Genomic DNA, 26,482 nt, shown 5'->3' on the forward strand with positions numbered 1-26,482 from the left:
AGGCTCTGCTTCTTTGAGCTGTTCTCTTCTCTCTCATTCACTGTCTGCCTCCTTCTGTCACCCCACCAGCTCCAGGGCGGGGATGCTGAAGGTTTTGTTCACCGTTGCGCTCCCAGGGTCTAGAACACTACCTGTGCAGCTCCATAAATACGTGAACGCATGCATTACTAACTGTTGTCTTATACACCCCTGAAGAGTAGGTTAAGAAGGTCAGAGACCTCCAAGCTCCACAGAGGGGCATTCTGTGGCCCCTCTCCCTGGAGTCCAGGCGGACCACAGCCCCTCCTCATGTTTCTCACCTACATCAAACCCTCCAAAGCTTTCTTGTTGCCCTCAGGATCAAGTTCACCCTCCTTCACATGACCCACAAGGGTCCACAGGATCTGACACCACTACCCACTCCAGGTTCAACCGTGCCGCTCGCCAGCACACGCTGGACTCCAGTCACTCTGCCTTGTGCTCTCCAGCTTTGCCCATGCTGTTCCTTCTGCCAGGAATGCCCCCTCAGTCCTTCCACTAATGCCTATCATCCTTTAGCCTCAACCTAAATGTCCCTTCCTCAAAGAGCCCTTCTGTGGCCCACCACCTTTCTGTGGTTCCTTCTTTCTCTCTCCCTTTCCTTTCTAGGCTACCCACAATTTGTGAAAATGGAGCAGGTCATCCAGCAGAGATATTCACCAGCAACTTGGGGTTACAGAAGCATAGCTGAGGGAGGAGGGCAGCCAGGGATGCTTTTAGAGGCAAGACCAGCTACCTATTTTGTGAGGGCAAAGGGAAAAATGAAAATGCAAATCCCCTTATTCAAAATTATTAAGAATTTCAAGAGAGGGGCACCTGGGTGGCTCAGTTGGTTAAGCAGTTAAGCGACTGCCTTCGGCTCAGGTCATGATCCTGGGGTCCTGGGATGGAGCCCTATGTGGGGTTCCTTGCTCAGCGGGGAGTTTGGTCCTCCCTCTGCCCCTTCCCAGCTCATGCTCTCTCTCTTCCTTGCTCTCTCTTGATCTCTCAGGTAAATAAATAAAATCTTTAAAACAAAAAATTCAAGAAAGCAACAGCAGAACATTCTATCAAGCACAGGACGCCTCTGAGCACAGGGGCTATGTGACTCCACTGGTCACACGCCCACGAAACTGGCCCCGTCCAGTGACCACAGTTTATTAACTCAGGCAAAATGTCGCACTGGATGCCCAGCCATGCTGGTGACTTGTGGATGTGTCAATACTGGCCACCTCCTCAAAGATGGGGCGGTATACTTGTTTCATGGAGAGTGACCAGAGCTCTATTCTTGAGTCAAAGAAGATCCCGGCTGTCTGCTCATCAGATGTTCCAATCAGGCTAAGTTCTTCCACTTGGCCAATCCAACACAAGCTTAATTAACTTCATGACATAGGCCAATGCCAAGAAGAGAAAAGGAGACAGTAAGGAAAGAGAGACTTTCATCAACCTTTCTATGACACAACAGAAGGTTTACCTCTTCCTCTCACAAGCATTTCAGCTCATCAACTGTTCCCTTGGTTTTCGAATAATAGCTTCTTCCCAGGGGCGCCTGGGTGGCACAGCGGTTAAGCGTCTGCCTTCGGCTCAGGGCGTGATCCTGGCATTATGGGATCGAGCCCCACATCAGGCTCCTCTGATATGAGCCTGCTTCTTCCTCTCCCACTCCCCCTGCTTGTTTTCCCTCTCTCGCTGTCTCTATTTCTGTCGAATAAATAAATAAAATCTTTAAAAAAAAATAGCTTCTTCCCAGTAAAAAAGTTAAAGAACTACAGACCCCAAAAGCTTTCCTTTCGAATAGCCAACTGAGTATTGGATAAACGTAACATTTGCTATTTTAGGAATAGACCGCGGCTCCAGAATTATATAAACAATTATATCCCAACAAAATAACAGGAGATGGACACTTCCTAGGATTTATTTTAAAACAAGAGAGCCATAATGTGAGGTCTCTGAGACACTCGACCTGCTATAATAGAGCCCTCTCCGTATTTGATTGTGCTTCTCCACGTCTGACCCGGACAACTGCGGTGCCTCTGAATTCTCTCTCCTATATCATTCATGATTCCACACCAATGTTGCACCAAATATTTTTTAATACGATCCACAACGAGAATATGTTTTACGTTGTGACCCAGTACACGTGCATCAACAGAATGAAATAAAAATTTCATGGGCAGTACACTCTGAGATCTTCCATTGTGTTTTATTTCATTTTCTAGAAATGATCATGTGACCCACTACACTGGTTTTACAACCTCCTAAATGGGTCCTGCCCCACAGGTTGGAAATGGGGTTTTAGATCATACTAGCATATATTACTACCCACATTCCTTCCACCAGATCTTAACGCAAGCTCTATTGGAAGTGCCACGAATCCACAAAAACAAAAAAGAAGTGGCTTTTAAAAAGGCAAGCATTTAAGGGCACCTGGGTGGCTCAGTCAGTTAAACATCTGACTCTTGATTTTGGCTCAGGTCATGATCTCAGGATCGTGGGATCGAGCACTGTGTCAGGCTGCACACTCAGTGGGATTATCTCCCTCTCCCTCTGTCCCACCTCTCCCACACACTCACGCTCTCTCTAAAATAAATAAATAAAACTTTAAAATAAATGTATAAATAAAAAGACAAGCATTTAAATGATTCCTCTAGCCAAAAGGACAGGAGCATTCTAGAGCTAGAAGGCTCCAATGAAGGGAATTAGGCAGGATAACGCAGAGCAGGTCATCAGGGCTTGATGGGCAGATCCAAGCAGAGGGTGGAGAGCGGCGAAGGCAGGGAACCTTCTGAGGTCAGGCCTCCCCAGCGTGGGGCCACCATTTTCTTTAAAGTGCCACAGTCTCCCAGAATATCAGACATGCTCACATTCAAACACAGAAAACATTCTGCGGAAAAGGCTTTTCTGTCCTCTTTGAGGCTCCCCACTCCTCGGTCTCCCGTAAGCCGTCAGTCACCATCTTGTCATCTTCCTCTTCAAAGAATCTCTCACACCCGCCCATCCCCTCCTGGTTCTCTGGCCTCCAGCACAGTCTGAGGTAAACCTGTGGTATCCAGACCTGTCACGGCAGGCAGGCAAACAACTCAACCACACTCAAGGCAGCTTCCCCCGGGTGGAGGGGGCGTTCAGTGGCATGGACCATCTCAAGCATGTCCACATTTTTCTGGCTGGCCTTCAGGCTCTGGAATCTCCATTCCCCAGCACACCCTCTCCCTCGGGTCTCTCCCCAGTAGCTGTTCCTCTACCACACCACTCAGTCTCATCTCCCAGGGAGCGCTTGGTCAGGTTAAGAGTGATGTCATGCCTACTGCGAGTCCAGCACTGGGCTGGGGCCCTGCTCGCTTCCTCCCATCTCACCACCCCCTTCCAAGGAGGCATCAGGATTCAGTATCTGGCTAGAAATGCAACCAGNGGCCCCCCCCCCCCCCCATGCCACAATACAACCCTTCAGCTACATACAAAATTGCTTTCCCTGCTTGCCTCCAGCATGAAGCCACTGCTCGGGGTGAGGAAGGATCTCTATGGGCCCAACAACTTGCCATCAGTAGTCTGGACACCAGGTTCTCTTGATGCTGCCCCCCTAGGATGAATCCTGGCTGAGCACAGTGCCTCGAAGAGTCAGGTGCACTTCTACCAAACAGCAGGTCTGTTTCCTTGCAGGTGGGTAATGGGATCTGAGTTCCCAACAAGATTGCCCTTTGGGGACTAGCCGTTAAAGCTAATGCAGTGGCCTTAATCCCGGGGCTGCCATTTTCCTTCCTCCCGTCGTTCTCTCTGGGGCCAATATGCCACATCTCTCTCTACATCTTCAGTCTTCTCTAGAACACAGCAGGAAACAAAGAAATCTTATTTTGAATTTTCCCTATCATTTCATGTGCTTCTTCTGATGCAAAAATAGCAGCTCCTCCAGACAGTCGAACGCAGCGCTCGTGCTCTGAGAGAGGCATTTACGTAAAAACGTCCTTTCAAATTATCCCATGGAATACCCATGCTCGAGTGCCATTCTGGCCTTTTTCCCACTCTCTTTCCCCGGTCTCACCACGGTGAAGAGAATGTGAGCAGAGGAGGCTTGGGGGGTGAGGGGAGACAGAACCGAAGCCATTGGCTGCAAACCCAGTGGGCCATGCCAACCTACCTTGGTCAAATCCATTCCCAGTTTGAGCTGTGAAATGAGATGAAGAATTATACTCCGTTGATCCTCCATGACGCCCAATTCTGTCTCTTCCTTATCTTCAGTGTCACTTTTTTCATCTTCGGACAAAACCAGTTCAGGGCCTGAATTTGGCTAAAACAAGATCATCGATAAAAGTCACCAGCTGGTCCAGCAGAAGTGAGAAGCACAGCATAGAGACCTATACGCTTAGCAATGACAGAAGGGGCCCAGTCCTGCTGCCAAAGAGTTTCTCTATAAGCCAGTCCTATTAGCCGCAGGGTGGAAGAGGACACTTTCGGGGTGTAGACCCTTTTGGGGTGCTTTAGCTATTGTGCATGTCCATTCATTTTCCCCATCATATGCTATTAGTGAACTTTCCGGCCTAAGGACTTCTCCCCCCCACCCCCCAAAAAAGTTTCCCTCTTTTCAAAAACCTATATGGGTATGAGTTCCCTTACCTGGACTATTCCCATGCAATATCTTCCTTTTAATTTACACCACCCAGAACACTTTATTTCTAATGTAAACTTTTCTGTTAATAAGCAAAAGTCAGATACCCCGGGGATGGACTGAAATTACCTTGGTTATGAGAAAATTTACTCTGAGACTATTTCTACTCACATCAATTAATATCACTACAGCAAGCATAAAAAAAAAGTCTCACAGCTGGCATTAATTTAGGAAGGGAGACAAAAATAAAAATTTAAGGAAAAACACAGAAATTGTATAATGCTGAAACTCATGCTAGCCAACAGACCCTGCTTTCGTCGACGCAAGTTTATTAACTCAATTGCTTGATTCTGATTTTTCCAATTACATAGTTAACAGGCAAGTTAATGAGCAGAATGTACAAGAGGGATTTCAGAGCACAGCATTTTCCAAGACCCCAGCATCAAGAACTCTGGCTATCACGTAACGTTGTCCTTGGGATTCTACTGAAAGAAGTAACCCTATTCCCCACTCCACATTTACCTGTGTTCTTCTGGTACTTGTTTACAGGTAAGCCCAAGCCCTCTGCAAAACATTACACAAAGGTTTCTAATTACCAATTAGAACAGGTCAGACCAATGAACTCGATATACATAAATGCGGGAGTTCAAGGAATTAATACGAAAAGGATTCAGACTTGCCCATATGTCTATGCAGAAACTAATGACTTATAAACCCCATTAGACAAAATCATCTCATTTTATCTAAAGGCACTTCCAACACCCCAAAGTTATTTTAGTGATTAAGGTGGTTGTAACTGACCAGCCTGACATACACGTGCTGGCCATTCCTCACCAACGCTCCATGGAGAAAATACGATGCTCTTCTCCCCTGGGGTAGGCATTTAAAAAATTTTCATCGAGATAGACATTTTCCATAGACATACTTCTCAAATTATTCTCAATCACCTCTGAATAACCCCAATTCGGGAGGGACAGCTGGGAAGACCTCGGTGAAGCTCACGGGGGTAGGCTCTCCTCCAGCCAAGAGTTGCTTTCTCCCCCATTGTGTGCCTTGTCTCCAGCTTCATCGTAATGTGTGTTGGTTGACATCATTGGAAAACTGTGTTGCCAGAACATACTGAAATAACTGAGGACCCCTATCCTGCTCCACAGGAAACTCACCAGATGAATCTAGACGGGGGGCGTGCGTTGCCCTGATTGTACGCCGGAAGTTGGATAAGGAGGGGCACTGAAGGCCCCCCCGCCTCTCCTCCAGCTTCACCTCCTTGACACCCATCTGCCGTGCCCCAGTACCACTGCCAAGGCCCCTGAGCCAGATGGCTGAAAGGCTAGAAATAGGGTCATCTTCCCACCAAGCTGCCCCTCCTGACTCTTCCTTCTCCCTCCTCTGGATTTCAGTTTTGAAGTGTATGGCGGTCTCATTTCACTGGGAGTTTACAGTTCCAGTCAGATGCCACTGAAGACAGAAAAAGCTCAGACCCAATCCCTTCCAATGGCAAAGGTGCTGCTCTTGCCACTTCCTTTGTAATGACCCAGGGGGTAGTACCCTGTGTTAGCAGACTTCCCCTCAATGCAGGGGTGGGGCAGCTGGGAGAGGAGAGGACAGTGCCCTGGGCATCTTGCTTTGGAAGGAAAAAGGAGAATCAAAAACAAATCAAGCTGCCAGCACGCACCCACACTAGGGGGAGAGGGGACTGTGGCATGCAAAGTCCTTAACCATCTCGACAGGAAAGGGAGCCGCCATCTTGAGCGCAATTATTCCTGCCTGAAATTAGTTGTTCTCACTGAGTACTGAATGCAGACTAAACAAATCAATTGCTCAAGTGAGGTTGCCATAAGCTTTATGAAGCAGAACGATCCTTTCTTCTGAAAACATGATTTCCCATTTGTCCACACAGCAGCACACAGGGAAATCTCCATCCTCCCCACTCACTGTCACACCTGCTGCAACATGTTTACGGGACCACACTTCCTCCTCCTGTCTGCCTTACTTGGAAATTAAACCCAACTTGTCCCAGACTTCAGGTAGCCAGCAAGTCTTCCTGTAAGATCCTGCCACGTGATACTAAGTACACACATCAATGTGCACGCGAACCTCCCCAGGTCTTGCACTTCAATCCAACGTTACATTTCCTCTGTGTCTGATGAGGCCTCTCAGAGACGCTGGCTCAAGCAGAGAGAGTCAAAGCTGGTGCATGGGCCCCAGAAGCTGACTCACTCCAAGGTGACTAGAGGCCAGAGCTCTTGGCGGCGAAGAAGTCCAGCCAGCAGAAGAAAGGCCAGGAGGAGCCTGACACATGTCGCTGGCTTGGATCCTCAGCAAACAGCCTAAGCTTAATCAAGGATCTGCAATATTTCTCTCTCCCAGAGCTTCTGAGAATGTGCCCTTCTTCTTACAGTATGATTTGCAAAAACCCCTCCTACCCAAACTCAAGTGAATAATCAGGGTTAAAAAAGGGAGGGGGGCACCTGGGTGGCTCAGTTGGCTGAGCGTCTGACTTTGGCTCAGGTCATGATCGAGGTCCTGGGATGGAGCCCCGTGTTGTCAGGCTCCCTGCTCAATGAGGAGTCTGCCTCTCCCTCTCCTGCTGCCCCTCCCCCTGGGCATGCTCTTGTTCTCTCTCAAATATATAAATCCTTAAAAAAAAAAAAAAAAAGAGGTGGTTTCATGCACCACATTGTTAGTGAATGTCTTAGAGGACGCCTCCAATTCCACCCACACTGGAACTCAGTGTTTTGCAGAAAGGCGAGACCACCTTCCATTGTGGGTCGAAAATGAGGGCAAGAGGAGAGAAGACAGGAGTATTGAACTGGTCAGCCCCGTTAGAAAGAGGTCAACTGGCAATGCAAATACCACTCCATCAAATACCGCATCCACAAAGCACCCACTGTGAACTGGCGCTGCAAGAAATTTAGAATTTGGAGAACAAGGCTTTGTTGGCATTTTAAAGGCAAAATAACTTCTTCCCTTTTAGGGTCAAGAGTTTGTCGACCCTGCTGGTCTGCTGTGAAATCCAAAACATTGATAAGGTCATGGGATCTATATTCCATAATCAGGCCTATGTGCCCCTTCCAGATCCTCACCCTCCCACTCGCAGCGCTCTGCTTCTCTCCCAGGGGCCCCTGCATGCCCGCACCCTCCAATCCCTCTCGGTTTCTGCTAGTAAAGCTGTGTCCACTGCCTCAAGGTGCTTCAAGGTGGCAGAACAGTGTTTCTCAATCTCAGAAGAAAACTGAAAATGAGAAATGGTTTTATAAATGCTGGGAAAGTTCACACGACTTACTAAAGCAAGAAGAATCATCACATATCCCCATCCCCCCAGAGATCTCTGCAAATGAGCCAGCCCAGCCATAAGTACGTATGCCAATTTGAAGATAAAATGGAATCAGAATCTGCTTCAAAGAGAAGCGGGTTTTGGAAAAAACAAGGTTTTTAATAAAAACAAAAATTATGAGTCAATATTTCTATCACATGAGCGCCTCAGGGCATATGATGCTACTAAAAATCAAGTGGCTCATGCCTCTGAGCAAATGGGGGAAGGACAAGTACGTCTGATGGGCAGGAAAAAGCTTCATGGCAGGCTGGGGCTTAGGGACACTCCTCCGTGTGTCCACAACAGTGAATTGTGCCCCAGACCAAGGGTTCTGAATCTGGGCACTATGGACACCCTTAAAGGTACCTACCACTACCCTTCATATTTGATACAAAAATTGTGTGTCTGGGCATTTTCTGGAGAGGAGGCCCATGCTCTCCTTGGATTCTTGGAAGAAGATCTGCCCCTGGGCTGACCACGGGCCTCTCAAGGACCAAAGGGTCTGAGACGGCGTAAGAGAGACAGGCTCTTAGGATGGGATGTGTTCTAGTGTGCTAGTGAGACAGTCCCAGCATCTACCCTGCCTTTAAACACAGACCTCTACTCCTTCTCTGGCTCAGGGCAGCACATCTGTGAGGCGCTGGCCAAGGGCCAAAGCCAGAAGCAGAATCATGACTCAGGTTAGACAGTGCAGGGGAAACGCTGAACTTTGTTTCCACTTCTTCTTTTTAACACAAATCTTAATTCTGCAATACAAATACAAATTCCAAGCGAGATGGAAAGTCCAATCCATTTTATTCAATACATACATGTAACCAAACTACAGTTTGGGTCAGTTCCAGAAAAAAACGTGAAACAGACATTCATCTTTGAGGCCCGTTCATGCCCCCATCACAGGCCCCTCTCCACCCCCGCCGCTACTCCCCCCTTCCTCAGACAAGTGCATGCAACCCAGCCTTCTTTCTTCACGACCATCTCTCGCCTTCTTTCACTGGCCCTCAGAGAGAGCTGAGGCCACCATAAGCAGTTTGATCTACTAATGTCCTCTTTATTTGTAAATGCCTAAGAACTTAGGGTCTTAACTCAAAGGGCTGGATCCTTAGATTTGAGGCATTGTGAGAGATGCAGAGGTGGATACATGACCCAGCCTTGAAAGAAGACTTTTTCCTGCTGCATAGGGAACAAAGCCATGCTAGAGCCTTTAAATCACAGACATGCAGGTATGAGGGGTCTACTCTAGAGAAGATTAAGATGGGCACCTACTGCCATCTTTTGCCCAAGTACATGTCCTAGAACAGGCATTCGTAAATTGATAATCTCTTCAACAGAAAATGAAAGCCACTGAGTTCAAGTGATCTGCAGCTATCCTAAAAGTCTACCTAGAGACTGAACATCAAATTCTACTCCGTCAGCACGTTGCACGCTGCAGCCCGACGTTTTGAGAGCCTGGCGTCTCTTCCCACATGCTGATACCTTGACACAGAGGCACGGGGTGAACTGAGTCACACCAAAGACCCGAGCATCGTCCAGATATTGTCCTTACGGGAGAAAAGGGAAAACCCAGCCATGTCAGAAAGAGTATCTGATATTCTGAGGGTCACGGAAAGCTGGGAGGCAGGGGCGAAGGCCCAAAGCACCATGCTCAGATATCTACCCTCAAATGAGAGAAACGTCATGAGGGACAGCAGCAGAGCAAAAGAGCAACCAGGCAATGAGGTGTCCTCCTATGCACCTTACCTCTCACTTCTGCAACTCTGCACAAAATGCGGTAACACGCAATGGTGGCCACCAGGACAAGTATGCTTTTTTTTACTGGGGGGATAAGAGTCAACAGACGGTGGTTTGCTAGAAAAGGAAGGAGAGGTTCTAAAAAAAATAGGAATGTCAAGTTGAAACAGGGATTAGAGGCTAGAGGGGCAGAAAGATTGGAAGAGTAAGTAAATGGAAGACAAAGGAGACAAACAGAGTGAATACTGGAAGCCAAGCGAAGCCCAGGGGTCTGCCTGTCTAAGAGCTACAAGTGCCCAGGGACCAACTACTGACACTTTTTTTTTTCTAATGATAACGGTGTTACTGGTGTGGATGACCTTTATGCAATCCACAAAACCAAGTATTTAGTCCCTTTTATCTCTGGTCATTTTTCTCATCTCAGTATTTCTAGCATATTCAACCAAATTATCACAATCATTCCTTGATATTCCTTGTGTATGTTCACATTAGTACTATTTTACATCCTAAGAAGTCCGACCTCACAGCCCAAGGTGAGGAAAAGTGGCGTAGCCGTATTCGAGGACCCAAGCCAACCTTATACACAAGTCAACTGCATCAGTATAGTGCAGGGCATACAAAGACGGCCAGCAGGCCAGCAAATTCACTTGGCATTTCTGTCCCTCATTCCCCAGTAAGACAATTATATCGCATGACTATCAAGTGCAAGGCACTATCCCATGCTTAGAGAAATCACTACCCCAAGGACACACACAGACGTATAGTTTTGTCATACGAATGCCAAGGGACTGATCCCAATGACCTACTGTCCTTCCAACACTTAGCACAGGTGGGATTCCTTCCCCGGAAGAGTCTCTTTCGTGCCTGCCAACAATTCCCCAAAAGGAGGCCATCTTTGCTGAGCGGAGGGTCTCTCAGTTGAATGGACGGACACTCTCCTCTGGTCAGAAGTCATGCCAAAGAGCTTGATGTCAGACACATGTCTTCGGATGATGTCTTGTACACCGGACGCCCCTCGGCCCCGATGCAGGGCGGCCGCTGAAGGCGAGGCTCCTCACACGTACGGTCTTCTCTGTGGAGCCACATTCAAAGCCAGGTGACCAATGGTGGCTTGAAGGCCACCGCTGTACTTAGGGGACCTTATCTTGCCATTTGGAGGTAGGTACGATGAGGCCACTGTGCGAGGGGGGAACCCGATGGACGAGTTGGCTCTAATCCTTGACAGGTTCAAGTACAAGCATGTCCACACAGCAGGCTGGTCCCAGCTGCCGTTTTGGAGATGCTGAGTTGGTTGCCACTGACATCACAATCCTTCTGCAGCCTCCCAGTGGATGCGCTGGCTTTCTGGCTCTAACCACACATACACACACATTTACCACACTTGGCTCTCATAGACTGGAAGGAGAGATGCTCTTCCCCAGCAAAGGGGCCGACCTGCAGAAAGGTTCATTTTCAATAAAACACACCCTGGAAGGTAGAAGCAAGTCACTTCTGGGGTGAGGGAGGGAGTGGGGGAGTGGAGGGGGGCATTCGTCATCAGCCAGGATGCTCAGGCACAATTATGCCAAGAGGGTTCAACAGGTGTTCCTTTGAAAAATATTTGAGAGAAGCATTCACAGCAAACCACATCAGCCCTTTCCTCATTTCCACGTAGCTGCTCGGAAACCATTTTTAAATGAAAGCAAAAAAGAAAGGAACTGAGAAGGCGCAGAGCAAACCTTAAAACATACCAAAAAACCCCGAAAGGAAGCAGCAGCAGCAGTGAAGGGGGAGGCGATTATCTCAGCTGGGGCACCGGAAGCAAGCGTGCCCATGACCATACTGGCAACCGCGTGCACATGTCCGGAGGCCACAAGCCACGCTTCGGCTCCTCCAGCACCAGCGGCCACCAGGAACAGCAGGAAGGGCACACGCATGAAGAAAATGCCCAAGAGCCAAGCGCTGTGTCGCGTGCTTTATGACACTATCTCAATCAGCAAAAGGCGGGTGCTTTGCAACCCAATCCAGCACTGAGTTACGGGCCCGGCCAAGAGCTCCCCAAGACTGGGTAAGAGCTAAGCCACGCCGGATTGCGGGGCGCCGGTCCCCACGGCCTGAGCCACGCAAGCAGCCCAGGCCACATTTCCAAGCCCATGGGAAGCTTGTGAACACTGCGGTCAATGTGTCAAGAAGGAAAAGGAAGAGGGCACGAAAAGAGAGAACAGAATCGCCATGGCTTTGGGAGGCAGAGAAGCCGGAGAAATGGCCTGGATATAAATTCTGAATCCACTACCTTGCACCTGTCAGGCTCCGTCTCCTCATCTCTGAAATGGAGGTGGGCCCACCCCACACCTCAGGCGGCTGCTGAGAGGCCTACAGGAGAAAAGCACGGAGAGCGCAGAGCTCAGTAAGCACCCGCTGCACTCCGGAGCCCGTGGCTTCCTCACGGGGGCCTGGCAGCACCAGCGGGCACGGTGATCTAGAAGCCACTGCTACAGCACCCGCATCCTCCGAGCCATCCCTCCAGATGCTGTGTGTCGCTGGACAAGCTCCTCTGCTAGGTCAGCCCCCGCAACAAGGACCCAGAGGGCTCTGGGGCTGTGAAGCTCCGGGCCCCCCACACAGCCCATGGCCCTGCCCAGGAGGGAGCATTACTTCTGGAATCTAGGGCTGCACCAGGAAGGGATTCTTAAGAAATTCCGAATCAAATCTCAGCCAAGGGTCACATGCAGATCGGAGAACCACAGGAGACAAATCCAAAGTAGCAATGGCAACCAAGCAGAGTGGCCAGGAGCGGTGGGCTGCCATCCGCAGCTACCTGAGTTCTCTAGAAGGCCCAGGGAATGGAGGCACGAAACTCGTGCCAGACCCATTCTCGCCTCCCTAGGTTATGGTATGAGGAAAAGCAATGGTTCAAGACATAAAAGGCCTCCTTCAGATGGGCTGAACGGGGAGCAGGCACCAGGGTTGCAAGAGTTACAATCACCCCAACTGCCTCGAACACCCACAGTAGATATTGAAGATATAAGGATGCTTAACACACGGTGTCTGCATTTGACAAGCTGGTCATCTGCTTGAAGAGTGCACAGATCTTTTGTTTCCCCCTGGTCCTGGGTGGAACCCGTAAGTTCCACCTCCTCCGTGGAGACTTTGTTCAACCAGGCTTCCCAGCAGCAAGAGGCGGTGCGTCCCTCCTAACAAGGAATTCCTGGCTCCCTGTAGGCGCCCGCCCTGGCACTATGACCTAGACTCATGCACCTGCACACCTGTTTTCCCGTTGGAACTGGAAGGTCAGGGCTCTCTCAGTAGAGGAGCACCGATTATTCGGGCTGGCTACTGAGGGCTCCAGGCTACTACGGACCTAGAAGCCACCTCTGGGATCCAGGACAGAGAATGCTGTGATCAGTTAGTACCAGCAGCCAGGAACCGAGGAGTGGACAGTAGTGACCTTGCAGTGGTCAGCTTACCCTAACTGAAACTGCTTTGTGACAGTCTGCCGTTAGAACTCCTGTCTAATTCAGGTTTTCAGTTGCAGAATCTCAAAACAAAGACTGGTTTTTATAAAACATGCTCAATAAAAAAAAAATGTGTTAAGGAATGAGTAAAACGAAAGAAAAAATGGGGACAACTGGAGTGTGCAAGGACAAAATCCAGGTTTAAAATGAAAGGGACAGGGGCACCTGGGTGGCTCAGTCGGTGAAGTGTCTGCCTTCAGCTCAGGTCGTGATGGGATCGAGCCTGGCACTGGGCTCCCTACTCAGCTGGGAGTCTGCTTCTCCCTCTCCCTCTGCCCCTCCCCCACTCATGCTCTCCTCTCTCTCTCTCTCTCTCTCTCTCAAAAANCTCCAAAAAAAAAAAAAAAAAAAAAAAGAAAATGAAAAGGAGAGCCAGTCATAAAAGATCACATATTACATGGTTCCACTTATAGGAGACATCCAGAACAGGCAGATGGATGCAGACAGAAAGCAGGTTAGTGGTCGGCAGGGGCTGGGAGGATGGGCAGAATAAGGGGTGACAGCTAAAGGCTACAGGGTTTCTTTTGGGGGTGATGAAAATGTTCAAAAATTGACCGTGGTGATAGTGGGACTCCTCTGTGAAAGCACTAAAACCCATGGAATGGTACATTTTAAATGAGTGAATGGCATGGCATGTGAATTATATCTCATAAAGCTGTTACTTAAAAAACGAGAATAAAAATATAAATAAAAGGACACATTATGCAAAGTCAAACAACAAGAGCAGAAAGATGGTCATGGCCTGGGTGACCACAGAGGCAGACGCTGAGCTGAGTGTCACCAAAGGGCATCCAGAGGAAGGAGGGGACATTCCAATAGAAGGAGCGGCATGATGTCAGGACACTTTGGCTGATGCAGGACAGCGCATGGCTTTAACCTCATGGCTCAGACTCATTCCCTTGGGGAGCCCACCTGACGCCATTTTCCACCATTTATTCACCAATGACCTCTAAATGCCTTGGTCAAGCTCAGCCTTCTCCGGAAACTCCAGCTTCGTGCATCAACTGCCTGCTCGCCATGGCCCCCTTGAGCCGTCCGCGGTGGGCAGAGTAACAGTCTCCCCAGGAGATCCGTGTCCTGATCCCGGGACCTGAGTGTTAGCTTCTAGAGGTGATTAAGGGCCTCGAAACAGGGAGAGAGTCCTGGATTCTCCAGTATGGTCACAGGCATCCCGAAAATTGGAGACCCTTCCATCTGTGGTCAGAAGGAGGTATGCACAGTCAGCGACGTGCAACAATGGCTGCCTTTGAAGACAGAGGAAGGGGCCGCAAGCCAGAGAAGGCAGGCGGCCTCTAGAAGCCAGATGGGGTGCCTGGGTGGCACAGCGGTTAAGCGTCTGCCTTCGGCTCAGGGCGTGATCCCGGCGTTATGGGATCGAGCCCCACATCAGGCTCCTCTGCTATGAGCCTGCTTCTTCCTCTCCCACTCCCCCTGCTTGTGTTCCCTCTCTTGCTGGCTGTCTCTCTCTCTGTCGAATAAATAAATAAAATCTTAAAAAAAAAAAAAAAAGCCAGAAAAGGCAAGGAAACAGCTTCTCCCTACAGCCTCCAGGAAGGGTCCCTTCTCTTCCTTCCTTCAGTAGGAAGGCACGGCAGGCTCTCTGTTAGGCACAGGAGAGGAATACGGAAATGGTCTTAGTCATCTTGGAACCTGAGGCCTTGGGGGGCAGACCATGGCTTGGTTTTGGGGTCCCCCTCGTGGGATCACACAGTGAGCTACGAAGGCAGCAGGTGGAGACAGAAGCAAAGTGGACTGGCCAGAAATGCCTGCAGATGGAGTTACTTCAGTAGGCCATGGGCAACGTAAAACAGCCCAGAAGATTCATTCAGGCGGGAAGCGTTCACAGGGGAGAAAGCCATTAAGCATCTCACCATCCCTCCTCTCAGATGCAACACAGACCTTAGAAGGGCCCCACCAGCATCCTGACGTCTCCATCCTGTTCGCCACACTCCTGCCTAGTCATCCAGACTTGAGGCCTGCAGGTGCACACCACCTCCCAGAGCCCCGCCATCTAGACGTCTACCTGGTCTACATATCCCTTCCCGCCCTCATCTCTGCCACCACACTCTAGACCTTAGACACCTAACTGTATGACCCTAACCATGTGCGGACTCTCCTTCTGCTCCCATCATTCTCCTCTTACACATTGTCTTGTGTTGCACCACTAGAATGTTCTTTCCCAAATACCCTCTTTTCCATTTGAAAGTCTTCAATGCCATTCCATTGCCCAGAGAGAACTACTATCCAGTCAGCCCAACATGTAAGGCTCTCTCCCACCTACCCCTTTCTCCCTTTGCCTCCTGCTCCACACCCAAACTCCCTCCCACCTAGACAGTCCACGGCACCCTTACGGCACCCCCCAGCCTCATACTGCCCAGTGTAATAACCGCTGGCCACACGGAGCTATGCAAATCAATTAAAAATAAATAAAATTTAAAATCCAGTGCCCCAGAGGCATTAGCCACATTTTAAGTACTCACCAGCCACACATGGCGAGTGGCTACCATATTGGTCAGTGTACAAACATTCCCATCATCGCAGCGTGCTATATTGGATAGCACTGCTCTATGTTTTTCACGCCCTCCCCGTTCATTTCTCTGCCTTCTACCATTTGTTCTTTCTCTGCAAACACAGCCCCCACGCCACGATCCAGACTCCAGTGACCCAGGGTCAGGAACAATCCCTCCCTCCTCTACAACCCTATGGGTAAGCTTTGCCACGGCCACTCACAGGCCACTGCCAGGCCTATCTTTCCTTAACTTCTTGGTCAAATCCAAAGCTCACTGAGAAGAGGTCATTTTGGAAATCTGACATTCCTAATAAAGCACAAAAGGGCAATTTTACAAGTAAATGTCACCTCAGAAACAAAAGGACAAAAGGATGAAGGATTGGTGTATGGGGGGAACCAACAGTAATAAAAGGATCCGGACCTAAACATTTAAAGGAATTCTACTCTCTAAGATTTGTTTCTATTGTAACCACAGATGTACGCTAAGCATACAACGCTTTCTAGCTCCACAGTTTAAATTATGGTTGATTTGTGCTGGGAGCTGGGTGACGGATTTCTTCTGATTCTGTAGATCGTAAATACCTCTATTCAGAGTAAACACAACGAAACTCGGTCGATGGCTCCATGTCAGCGAAGCCGTCAGACTCCACCCTTGACGCCACCCATCGCTAGACGGCCTGGTTCTTCCCACAGGTTATGCACAGTTAGGGCCGGAACTCTTGACAGAGACCGGGGAAAAAGCTGCACAGCAACGAGGGTGCGCACAGCAGCCGCAGGAGAAGCTCTGAATTGGGCCTACCTAGTGTGGGGTCCCCAGACCTGCCGCCTCGGCACCCCTGGGAACGTGACAACAAAGACTGTCAGGAAAACCATCACAGATAACCCAGTCTTGGGGCTCATCCCAGACTTACAGACTCAACCTCTGGGGCCAAGGGGCCAAGGAGTCCAGAACTGGCGATGTTTGGGGGGTTTTGGCTTCTATTTTTTAGCTGAAGTACAATTTACATATGGTGTAATGAGAGACCTTAGTGTAAAGTTCCATGATTTATGACAAATGGATCACTTTATACCCAATTGAATTTTTTTTTTACCATCTTAACCATTTTTAAGTACAACAGTGTTACCTATGTTGACATTGTTGTGCAACAGATTTCTAGAATTTTTTCATCCTCCAAACTGAAACCCTAGGTCCACTGGATAAGTTCCCATTTCCTCCCCCAAGGTCCCCGCAGAACCTACGGTCTGCCAAGCCCTCCAGGCGCTTCTGATGCGTTCTAGCATTTAAGAAGCACTGCTCGAACCCCTGAAGGCAGCAGGGGCAGCAAGGGGCAGCAGAGAAAAGCAAGCAGGTGTGTGAGAAGCCTGGTACCCAGGGAATACTAGCAGGAGATGGACTACTCACCCCCTCTGGTTCTCCAAACCCAATCCCAAGTGCCTTGTGAGGACACAGCGCTGCACTAGAGCAAGGAGACCCAAACATGGACAAACAGAAAACTGTTCTCAAAAACCGGCGTAGACACAAGTTGAAGAAACAAACCATCTTTCTCAACATTAGACCGGGTTCTGGAAATTCCACTTGACAGCCCCCAAACGGAAATGGAAAGCTATGAACTTTGATTGGAAGAGGGCAATTGTATTTTCATCAGTGGTCCCACCAGGCAGTCCTTTCATTCTGACTCTGAATTTCATCCGTCCATTTTAATCATTTATGCTTCTCATTTAGAAATTCCCAACTGATTCTTTCCGATGGAAATCTTGGAAGGGTATGATAACACAAAGGAAATAACCAGGGGCACTGCAAACCACAGAATAGTTTTGATTTACAAGTCATTAAAAGCACCAGGCATTTACTGTTCTTTGCAGGCAGAAAGGGACTGCCTCATGAATGATGGAAAAAGCAAAGTGCATTAAGGACTCGTCTGCAGATACTGTTCTTTCCAGGCCACATACAGGACGCGTGTTCACCAAGGATTTCCTGTGTTGCCAAGGCACATACCCGTATGTGCCTAAAAGGATCTAAATCATGCAAATCCCCGCCACTTCACTCCAAAAGGTCGAGTTTCTGGATTAGTATTTCCTGACTTAAAAGAGCCACCGATTTAGTGTTATAAGCACGTCATGAGCCAGGAATTTTAGAAACAACGCAAAGCTCGGGCAATTTTAGACTTTTCACTTTTCTTAAAAAGAGTTCTGGTATATTTTCACTGTATCCAGATTTTTGTGAGTATTAATGACGGAAAAGCATCCGGGAGAAACAGGCGGCAGTGTTTTGTAGGGAAAAAAAGGAAGGAGGAGAAAGAAACCAGAACAAACCGCCACAGCTCCTAATTCTACGATGAAGAAGCACCAATAAGGCTATTAAAGCGACACTCTCTAAATCCCACTCAATACCTTCCGGCTCAAATAGCAGGCATTTTCTCTGCTTTTTAATTTGCATTCTGTATGTCCATTTTTCTAGCCACTGTGACTGAGGGTATTCAAAGGAGGTTTCTTTGTACTTTTAGTCAAATATGAATTGATACTTAGGATCTAAGAGGGTAATTGTAACAATTCATACTTTTCCCCTATTATTCCACTGCCATAAAATCCAAACGAGGCTTCCTATGTCTTCTACTTGAAAAACTGTCACATTATCACACTCTGCATTGCCCCATTTTCAAACGCTTCATTCAGTGAAAACTTCAAAGGCAAATTTGTGAGACAGCTGTAGTCACCCTAGGGGGCCGAGAACACGTGTGGTGAGCACTGTTAATGATCAGAACTGTGGGTTATTGTATTTAGCACAAAAAGAAGACAGGGAATTTTAAGGTGTAAATGTACTCAGGTAGGTCCTACACTCTTCTAAATACTAAGTTCCTGTTTTCAGCTTTGTTTTTGTGCGTTTTTTCTTTTTGTTTTTTGGATAACCCTGATGTAGTCTCCATTTCTCCAGCATAACCTAGCTCGCCACGAGGGCTCTCGAAGCTAGGTTTTCTGTTCCTTGGGGAGCCATTTTGACGAATGTTCTACTCTTGTATACTATGTCTTCATTCCATTCATAAAGCATGATCATGAAACAAACAGCCCTCGTGCAAGTTTAAAAATAACCCATGGTAGGTGATGTTTTGCTTGAAATTAATATTTAACTGGTTACGTTATCATGCCATCCATAACCTAAAGTCTTTAGAACTTAAAAAAAAAAAGTCGAAATTCTGATATTAAGTGCTTCATTTTTGAGAAATAAACCACTGTTGTGTTTTTCCAAGTTACTCAGTATCCTGCATAAAACTGTCTTTAAAACCAGCAACAGGGGTGCCTGGGTGGCACAGCGGTTAAGCGTCTGCCTTCGGCTCAGGGCGCAATCCTGGTGTTATGGGATCGAGCCCCACATCAGGCTCTTCCACTATGAGCCTGCTTCTTCCTCTCCCACTCCCCCTGCTTGTGTTCCCTCTCTCACTGGCTGTCTCTATCTCTGTCGAATAAATAAATAAAATCTTTAAAAAAAAAAATAAAACCAGCAACAGTCAGACCCTGGATGGAGAGAGAGGGTCCAAACCAGAACCCATGTCAAATGAGACTATCTATACACATTTCCACATTTCCTTCAGAGCAAGGAGGAGGACCAGGGAGAAGGTGAGGGCAGGGACAACAAGGGCTCCATGTAGCCAATGCTCTTAATGAGAGGACCACGGGGTTCTTGCCAGATGTTGTTTCCAAGATGGACAAACGTCTACCTCGGCTCACGGATATTCCCATAGCTACCGTACCTCCCTCTAAAACAGCCAGCACGCTGGCTCATCCCGGTGGTGTTCCTAGACAGCAACACGTACAATTCTGGGGCCTCACTGGAAACTAACGTCAGATTACAAAAGGATGTAAAGAGAGTCTGACTCTCAAACCGATTCAGGCTAAAGGGTCCCTCCCGGGAGAAGATTCTACAGGGGTGACTGTGACCATAATTGCGGCCATTACTTCTTATCTCTGAAGTGCACCCAAGACGTGGACAAAATACTTGCCCCACATTATGAAGAACTAATTGGCTTAATATAAAAAGAACGCTTATAAAATATTAATTAGAAAGTCCAAATGAATTGAAAAATGTGCAGAGACTGTGAACAAGACACTCAAAACAAGAGAAACACAAATGGCTAACACGTGAAACATATTCTTCACTTCCTTTGTAAGTATAAAAATAGAAATTAAGACAAGACACCGTTTTTCTTCTAAAATTAAAAACTGGAGGGAAGCCAGGCTGGCTCAGTCAGTGGAACATGTGACTCTTGATCTTGGGGTCGTGAGTTCAAGCCCCACGTTGGGCTTAGAGCTTAAAGATAAATATTAAAAATAAAATTTAAATAAAAACTGGCAAGAAAATGGGCACTTGATATTTATTTCTAATGGAAAAAGCTTAGAAAAATAGCAGCCCCCACACATCGCTGTGGAAGTATAAATTTGTTTTGGTCTTCAAGAGCAATTTGGTAATACTCAGCAGAATTTTTAATTCCCACATTTGTTGACTAAATTCCACTTAAATTCCGGCTAGCCAGTTCCCCTATATAAGACATAGTTGCGTAAGTGTGCAAAATACAAGCAGAACCTTATTTGTAAAAGAAAAACTGAACAACATAAATGTCTCTCATAAGGTCTGGTTAAATAAGGCACAGCGTTCCCCGAGTCATGATACGATCCTCGAGTTGACTGCTCTGTAGCTATTAAAAGGGATACAAACAATCTCTGTATCCTGACATGGGAGCGTATCAAAGATGTATTATTCAATTAAAAAGCCACTTTACCTATACATGTTATCTGCAGTGTAATTTCATAGTTGTAAGAATTCCTACAAGCATATATATGCATGCATGTATGTTTGCTGTGCAAACTCCCCAGAAGAGACAGTAGCCCCCCTGAGGGAGGCAGCATCTAACGGAAGATCTGAAATAGTAGACTTTTATTTCTGACCTCCTACAAAAGCCTCTGCCTTATTTTTATGGCAACAATTATGTTGTTTCACAATAATTTTTAAAGTCCTCCTCCTTCCACTGCCAACCGAAAAACCGTAGAAACTGTTAGAAATGACTTCAGGCTTCCACGTCCGGGTTAATTCGGAGGCTCTGGGGAAGTAGTGGGAGTCGGTGAAGGAGTAAAGGCCAGGGGCAGACTGGCAAAAAGCAAGTTTGAAAAAGTTTCACTGTGTACAAAAAGCAAAGCCAGTGACTCTTCTCCTAGTAGCACAGCCAGCTGAGTGGACTGCTTTCCTCAAAGGGAACAATTGAACAATGTACCCTACTTGGAGCCAGAGATCGATCTCAGGTGCATTCCCATGGTATTTCTAATGTATTTGGTGAATGCCAACCAATTCACTTGCTGTGGTAGGCTGATGAACGGCCCAAAGACATCCAAGTGCTAATCCCCAGGATGGTGATGATGTTAGGTTACATGGCAGTGGGGTATTAAGGTCGCTAGTCAGCTGAACCTAAAATCCGGAGATTATTTTAGATTATCTGGGTGGGCCCAATATAACCACAAGGGTCTTTAAAAGTGGAAGAGGGAGACAGAAGAGGGAAGTCAGAGGTAGACAGGGCTCTGGAAAGAGCCAAAAAGAAGCAATATTCTTGGCCAGGAAGAGGAAGGGACCACGAGCCAAGACAGGCAGACAGCCTCTAGAAGCTGAAAAAGCTGAGGAAATGGGTTCTTGCCTAGAAAGGAATGCAGTCCTGCCAATAAGTTGATTTTAGCCCACTGGGAGAGACTCGTGTCAGACTTCTAATCTACAGAACCGGAAGATGATAAATTTGTGTTGCTTAAGCTGTTAAATGTGTGAAATTTGTTACAGCAGCAACGGGAAACTAAAACAACCTACCTAGACTTCCTTCATTTCTCTACACTCCAGACTCCCTCTGGCGGGCAAGCCCGGGCTGCGCTGTGGAAATCAGCCCACCTGGGCATCTCACCTTACAGATGCCCCAAGCCCTGGACCCACTCTGGGCTAGATGACGTTAGGACTTCCTCAGAGAGAATGCAGACAGGACAGAAACAACAAAACTGCCTTGATGATTATTAAAATAGCTACGCCGGGAGAACCCATATTTGAATGAGTTATTAAGGAAAGCCCATTGTCAATCACGCCTCACCATACAAATCTACTTGTCGTCATTTACACGCAGACTAGTCTTTTGAAAGACCAACAAAAGAGAAACGAAATCTCCCTTGAGGAGCCCAGGATAACACAGGAACACATGCTCTTAGGGGTTTCTCAAGACACTCACATCCACGGACAGGGATTTTCAAAGAACGATAAGGGCTTAAGGGCTTACCACTGAGTACCTACTGTGTACCAGGCATCGGGCTGAACGCTGACAATACATGATCTCATCTGATTCCAACATTTACATCAGTAAATGACTCCGATCATTACCGCTAATACTGCCCATCCCCCCATGGCAGTCAGAGAAGGGGGATGGGTTTCAGACCACCCCATCACCTCCACAGCGGGTGTCCTAGAGAGGCATCCTGCTACCCCCCCCCAATCACGGACAGCTCAAACTGACATCTGCTCAATGCCAAAATGCTCAAGAGAAGGAGAATATTAGCTTTATTCCTATGATCCTAGAAATGCAACCATTAACATACCTCCCCTCAAAATGCCCCTGGGACTTTCAAAAACTTTTTGTCTCAGCCAAATTATCTAAAACAAAATCTCTCATTGACTTCATTTTTTTTTAAATTTTTTAAAAAATAATCTCTAGGGGCACCTGGGTGGCTCAGTCGTTAAACGTCTGCCTTTGGCTCGGGCCATGATCCCAGGATCCTGGGATCAAGTCCCGCATCGGGCTCCCTGCTCAGTGGGAGGCCTGCTTCTCTCTCTCCCACGCCCCCAGCTTGTGTTCCCTCTCTAGCTGTCTCTCTCTGTGTCAAATGAATAAATTAAAAATCTTTTAAAAAAATAAAATTAAGTCATCTCTATGCCCAATGTGGGGCTCGAACCCAAGACCCTGAGATCGAGTCACATGCTTCACCAACTAAGCCAGCCAGGTGCCCCCATTTTTTTTTAAGATTTTATGTATTTGAGAGAGAGCGTGCGCATGTGCACGTGTGTGCACGAGAAGGGGGAGGGGCAGAGGGAGAGGGATAAGCAGACTCCTGGCTGAGTGGGGGAAGGTGGGGTGACTGGGGGGGCCCTCAATCCCAGGACCCTGGGACCATGACCTGAGACAAAGTCAGACGTTTAACCGACTGAGCCACCCAGGCGCCCCTCATTGTCTTTATTATTACTTTGTACTTCATGTTCTACTGGCTGCTTCTTCAAGGAATCTGTGTTTGAAAAGGATATAAATCAAAAGTTTGCTTTTGTGGGGCGCCTGGGTGGCTCAGTTGTTAAGTGGCTGCCTTCGGCTCAGGGTGCGATCCCAGCGTTCTGGGATCGAGCCCCACATCAGGCTCCTCTGCTGGAAGCCTGCTTCTTCCTCTCCCACTCCCCCTGCTGTGTTCCCTCTCTCACTGGCTGGCTCTCTCTGTCAAATAAATTTAAAAAATCTTAAAAAAAAATGTTTGCTTCTGTGAGGCAGGCACTCTGATGTTTATAAAGGCTTTTTGGAAGCAACCGTTGTGACACCTGTCCCTCACTCTGCAGGGCACTGGGGTCTCCACTCACCTAAGTGCAAATCATGATGTCACAGAGCAGTATCTAAACTGGGTGGCTATTTTCCCGTTATGCAAATTTCTATGTAAGAGTTCATTCTCAATAAAGTTTTTAGCTCTAAAAATGCATTCTAGCAGAATACAAAAGGGCAGGTAAACATAAAAGTGGTCCCTTTCCCCTGTTTCCATGTCTTTCCTCAACTCAGAACATGAAATTGGTATCACTCTACCATGAGAAAACGTCACAATTTCCAATGGAGTCTTTTCTCCCTGAATTACATAATTCATATTATATGAATTATACGAATATATATATTTCTTAAGTCAGAGCTACAAGCTGGCCCTGCATTTCAGTACAAAGGCCATTGAAGAGAAAGACTGGGAATCTGAAACACATTTTCCAAAACATAACATCATTCATGAAGGAGGGCCATTTCCAGAGTGACCCACAAAGCCCTCTGAAGCTCATAACGTGGCTTACATACTCTACGTTCACCACAAGGAGTTGAGATTTAATACTTCCACAATATACATTTTAAAATAACTCTAAAGAAACAAAGTTACATACATTTCTTATTCTTTTGGAAGGAAAGAAACTCAGGTGAGATTGAGGAAAATGTGATGAGAGATGTGGGACACTCTGAAGAACGCTCCCATGGCTTCAGGGCTATCCAGTTCTCCAGTGTGCTAAATTTCATTTCCAAAAAGGTTATGGTCTCCTTTTCCTCCATGTGTCTGTCTTTCTGCCCTACTCTTCTAATACTTATTCACAATGAGGTCATTTGCTGGGATTAGCATAGCCAATAGAGCCAAATGGGACATTGGGACAGTCCAGTGTCCACTTAGCTGGCTGCAGGGCCGGGGTGGAGGTGAAGGTGTGGAAATGACGGAGAAAAGGGGCTGGGGTTTTGGGGAAGGGATGGGAGTGCACTCTGTGGGAGGAGAAACAAGATGGTGGTGACAGGGTGTCACATGACACCTGACCACACTTGTCACCCCACAGAGCCCACCACGTGGCCCTTGTTGCTCTAGTATCTTCAAGGGCCAAGGAGAGCTCTGGTCCTGAGGTGAACTGGAGACAGGATGGTCAGCCAACTAGTTACTGGTGGAGTATGTTCAAGTGTTAGAGAAGTGGTTGTTTGAGTGCTGTATCCACGGAGTCGGAAAATCACCACCAGGACTTGTGCTATAGCTTTCTCGTTCCTGCACACACACAGTCTACGTTCTGCTTGCTTAGTAGCTCACACCTATCTTCATTACTAAAAACTTAAAAATTTACATCTTGATTTAGCACCCAGTAAGCCCCCGCACTGTGCAGTGCCAGGAGCCATCCACAAAATTCAATTCAAATTGCAAAAGGGATACAGAACTCATCGATTAATTCAGGCAAAGCCCAGAGTATATGTGAGAAAAGATTGTACTCTTTTCTTCCATAACATTCTTTCCCCAAGATCATAAATCTCTGAGCGTTGACTTTCCATCTTAGGAAAGTGAACGTCACCTCAGGCAGCATATAAATCACCTCGAGAATAGTTATTCATTGTGGGCACATAAAATTGTAAGCCAGGCAGATGGTGAAAAGCTCATTTCTCCTGGTATAATTTCATGGGAGTAGGCCGGGAAGGGGAAAAGCAGAGTGGGTTGTGAAATCTGGGGCCACATTTATAGGAGGAGAGAAAATACCCCAAAAACCAGAATACTAAAAATTATCATACCACATCGCTACAATCTCTTCAACGCTTCACCTCTGGTTCAGGTCTGACTTCCTCCCTTCGTGGCAACAGCAGTGACAGGAAGGCAGAGACAGGAGAGAAAACCCCTACTAGACACGGCAGGGCTTTCAGCCCGTTCATTCACGGGGTTCAAAGGGCTTAATCCTTTGACTACGGCTGCAGAGTAGAAGAGATTATACCACTCAGTGCTGAGTTTTTTCATATGGCTCCGGCTCGCACCTGTCAAATCCAAGGTGGCTGCCTCCCCAACACTCTGGGCGCAGGTGTTTATGTCACAAAGCCACACTGGCTGGTGGGGAGGGGAGAGAAGGGAGGCAACACAGTGACCACTCCAAAGACCTGCTTATTCTGGTGCTGAAACCCGATAAAAGTCCTGAGACACACCCTACCGCCCCCGCAGAAGGTAGATTTGGGACCTTCCGCTATATTCCACCTCGCTCTTATAAAAGTAACATCGTGGGGCACCTGGGTGGCTCAGTCGGTTAAGCGTCTGACTCTTGATTTCGGCTCAAGTCGTGAGATCCAGTCCCACAACAGGCTTTAAAATCAGTGGGGAGTTTGCTTGAGATTCTCTTTCTTCCTCTCCCTCTGCCCCTCCTCCCCTTCAGGATCTCTCTCTTTTAAAAACAACAACACGCAATCAAGAAAACAAAACCTTTGGGGCACCTGGGTGGCACAGCGGTTAAGCGTCTGCCTTCAGCTCAGGGCGTGATCCCGGCGTTGTGGGATCGAGCCCCACATCAGGCTCCTCCGCTGTGAGCCTGCTTCTTCCTCTCCCACTCCCCCTGCTTGTGTTCCCTCTCCGCTGGCTGTCTCTATCTCTGTCAAATAAATAAAATCTTTAAAAAAAAAAAAAAAAAAGAAAACAAAACCTTAATTATTACCCACAAAAAGGGAGAGAGGAAGAGAAAGAGAAGTAGGAAGGAAGGAGGACCAGGTCCTCGAAAAGGGAGCATAGACTGAAATGAATCCCCCAAAGCTGGAGAAGAAATCACACCGTCATGCCTTGTAGTAGGAGAGCTCATGAATGCCTCCAGAAACCAAGTTCAAGGAGCCCTTGAAAAATGCACACAGGGCTTAGGTCTGTGTGTGATGGTAATATTTGTTGTTGGTTTGTTAAGAAAAAAAGGCAGAAAAGTGTGGAGGGTTTTTTTTTGCAAGACCAAAAGGAGCTCTTAGCCACGGGAGGCAGAACAACTACAGCCTTCTAAGAATACCAGAAAAACACATTTTCAACTTCCATGACGTCTCACAGATGTTCATCTTAATTGTTACAGGCCACAAGTAGATTTGCAGCCACATACCCCCAGGACCTCCATCATCTTGGCATACGAACCTGGAAATGTCCATTGGCTAAAAACCATTTCTCCTGCTTCTCATCTCAAGATATTAAAAAAAAAAAAATTCTAACTTTTGTGAAATAGGAAGAGAGTTTAGAAGCTGGGTATCTTAGTCTGCGCAGGCTGCTCTCACAAATTACCATGAACA

General features: G+C 47.4%; 1 protein-coding gene across 3 annotated transcripts in view; it reads right to left on the reverse strand.

The window, feature by feature from the left end:
* OSBPL10 (oxysterol binding protein like 10) overlaps positions 1-26,482 on the reverse strand; it is a 292,741-nt gene that overhangs the window by 27,157 nt on the left and 239,102 nt on the right. For 2 of the 3 annotated variants that reach the window (XM_034662125.1, XM_034662123.1), the window contains one exon: positions 4,130-4,279. The exons of the other annotated variant lie outside the window; for it this stretch is intronic. In XM_034662125.1, the coding sequence (XP_034518016.1) occupies positions 4,130-4,279 (150 nt within the window). The remainder of the gene's footprint in view (positions 1-4,129; positions 4,280-26,482) is intronic. 3 annotated transcript variants of the gene reach the window in all.

The sequence above is a fragment of the Ailuropoda melanoleuca genome, chromosome 6 (assembly GCF_002007445.2).
Source record: "Ailuropoda melanoleuca isolate Jingjing chromosome 6, ASM200744v2, whole genome shotgun sequence".
In the NCBI taxonomy this organism is placed as follows: domain Eukaryota; kingdom Metazoa; phylum Chordata; class Mammalia; order Carnivora; family Ursidae; genus Ailuropoda; species Ailuropoda melanoleuca.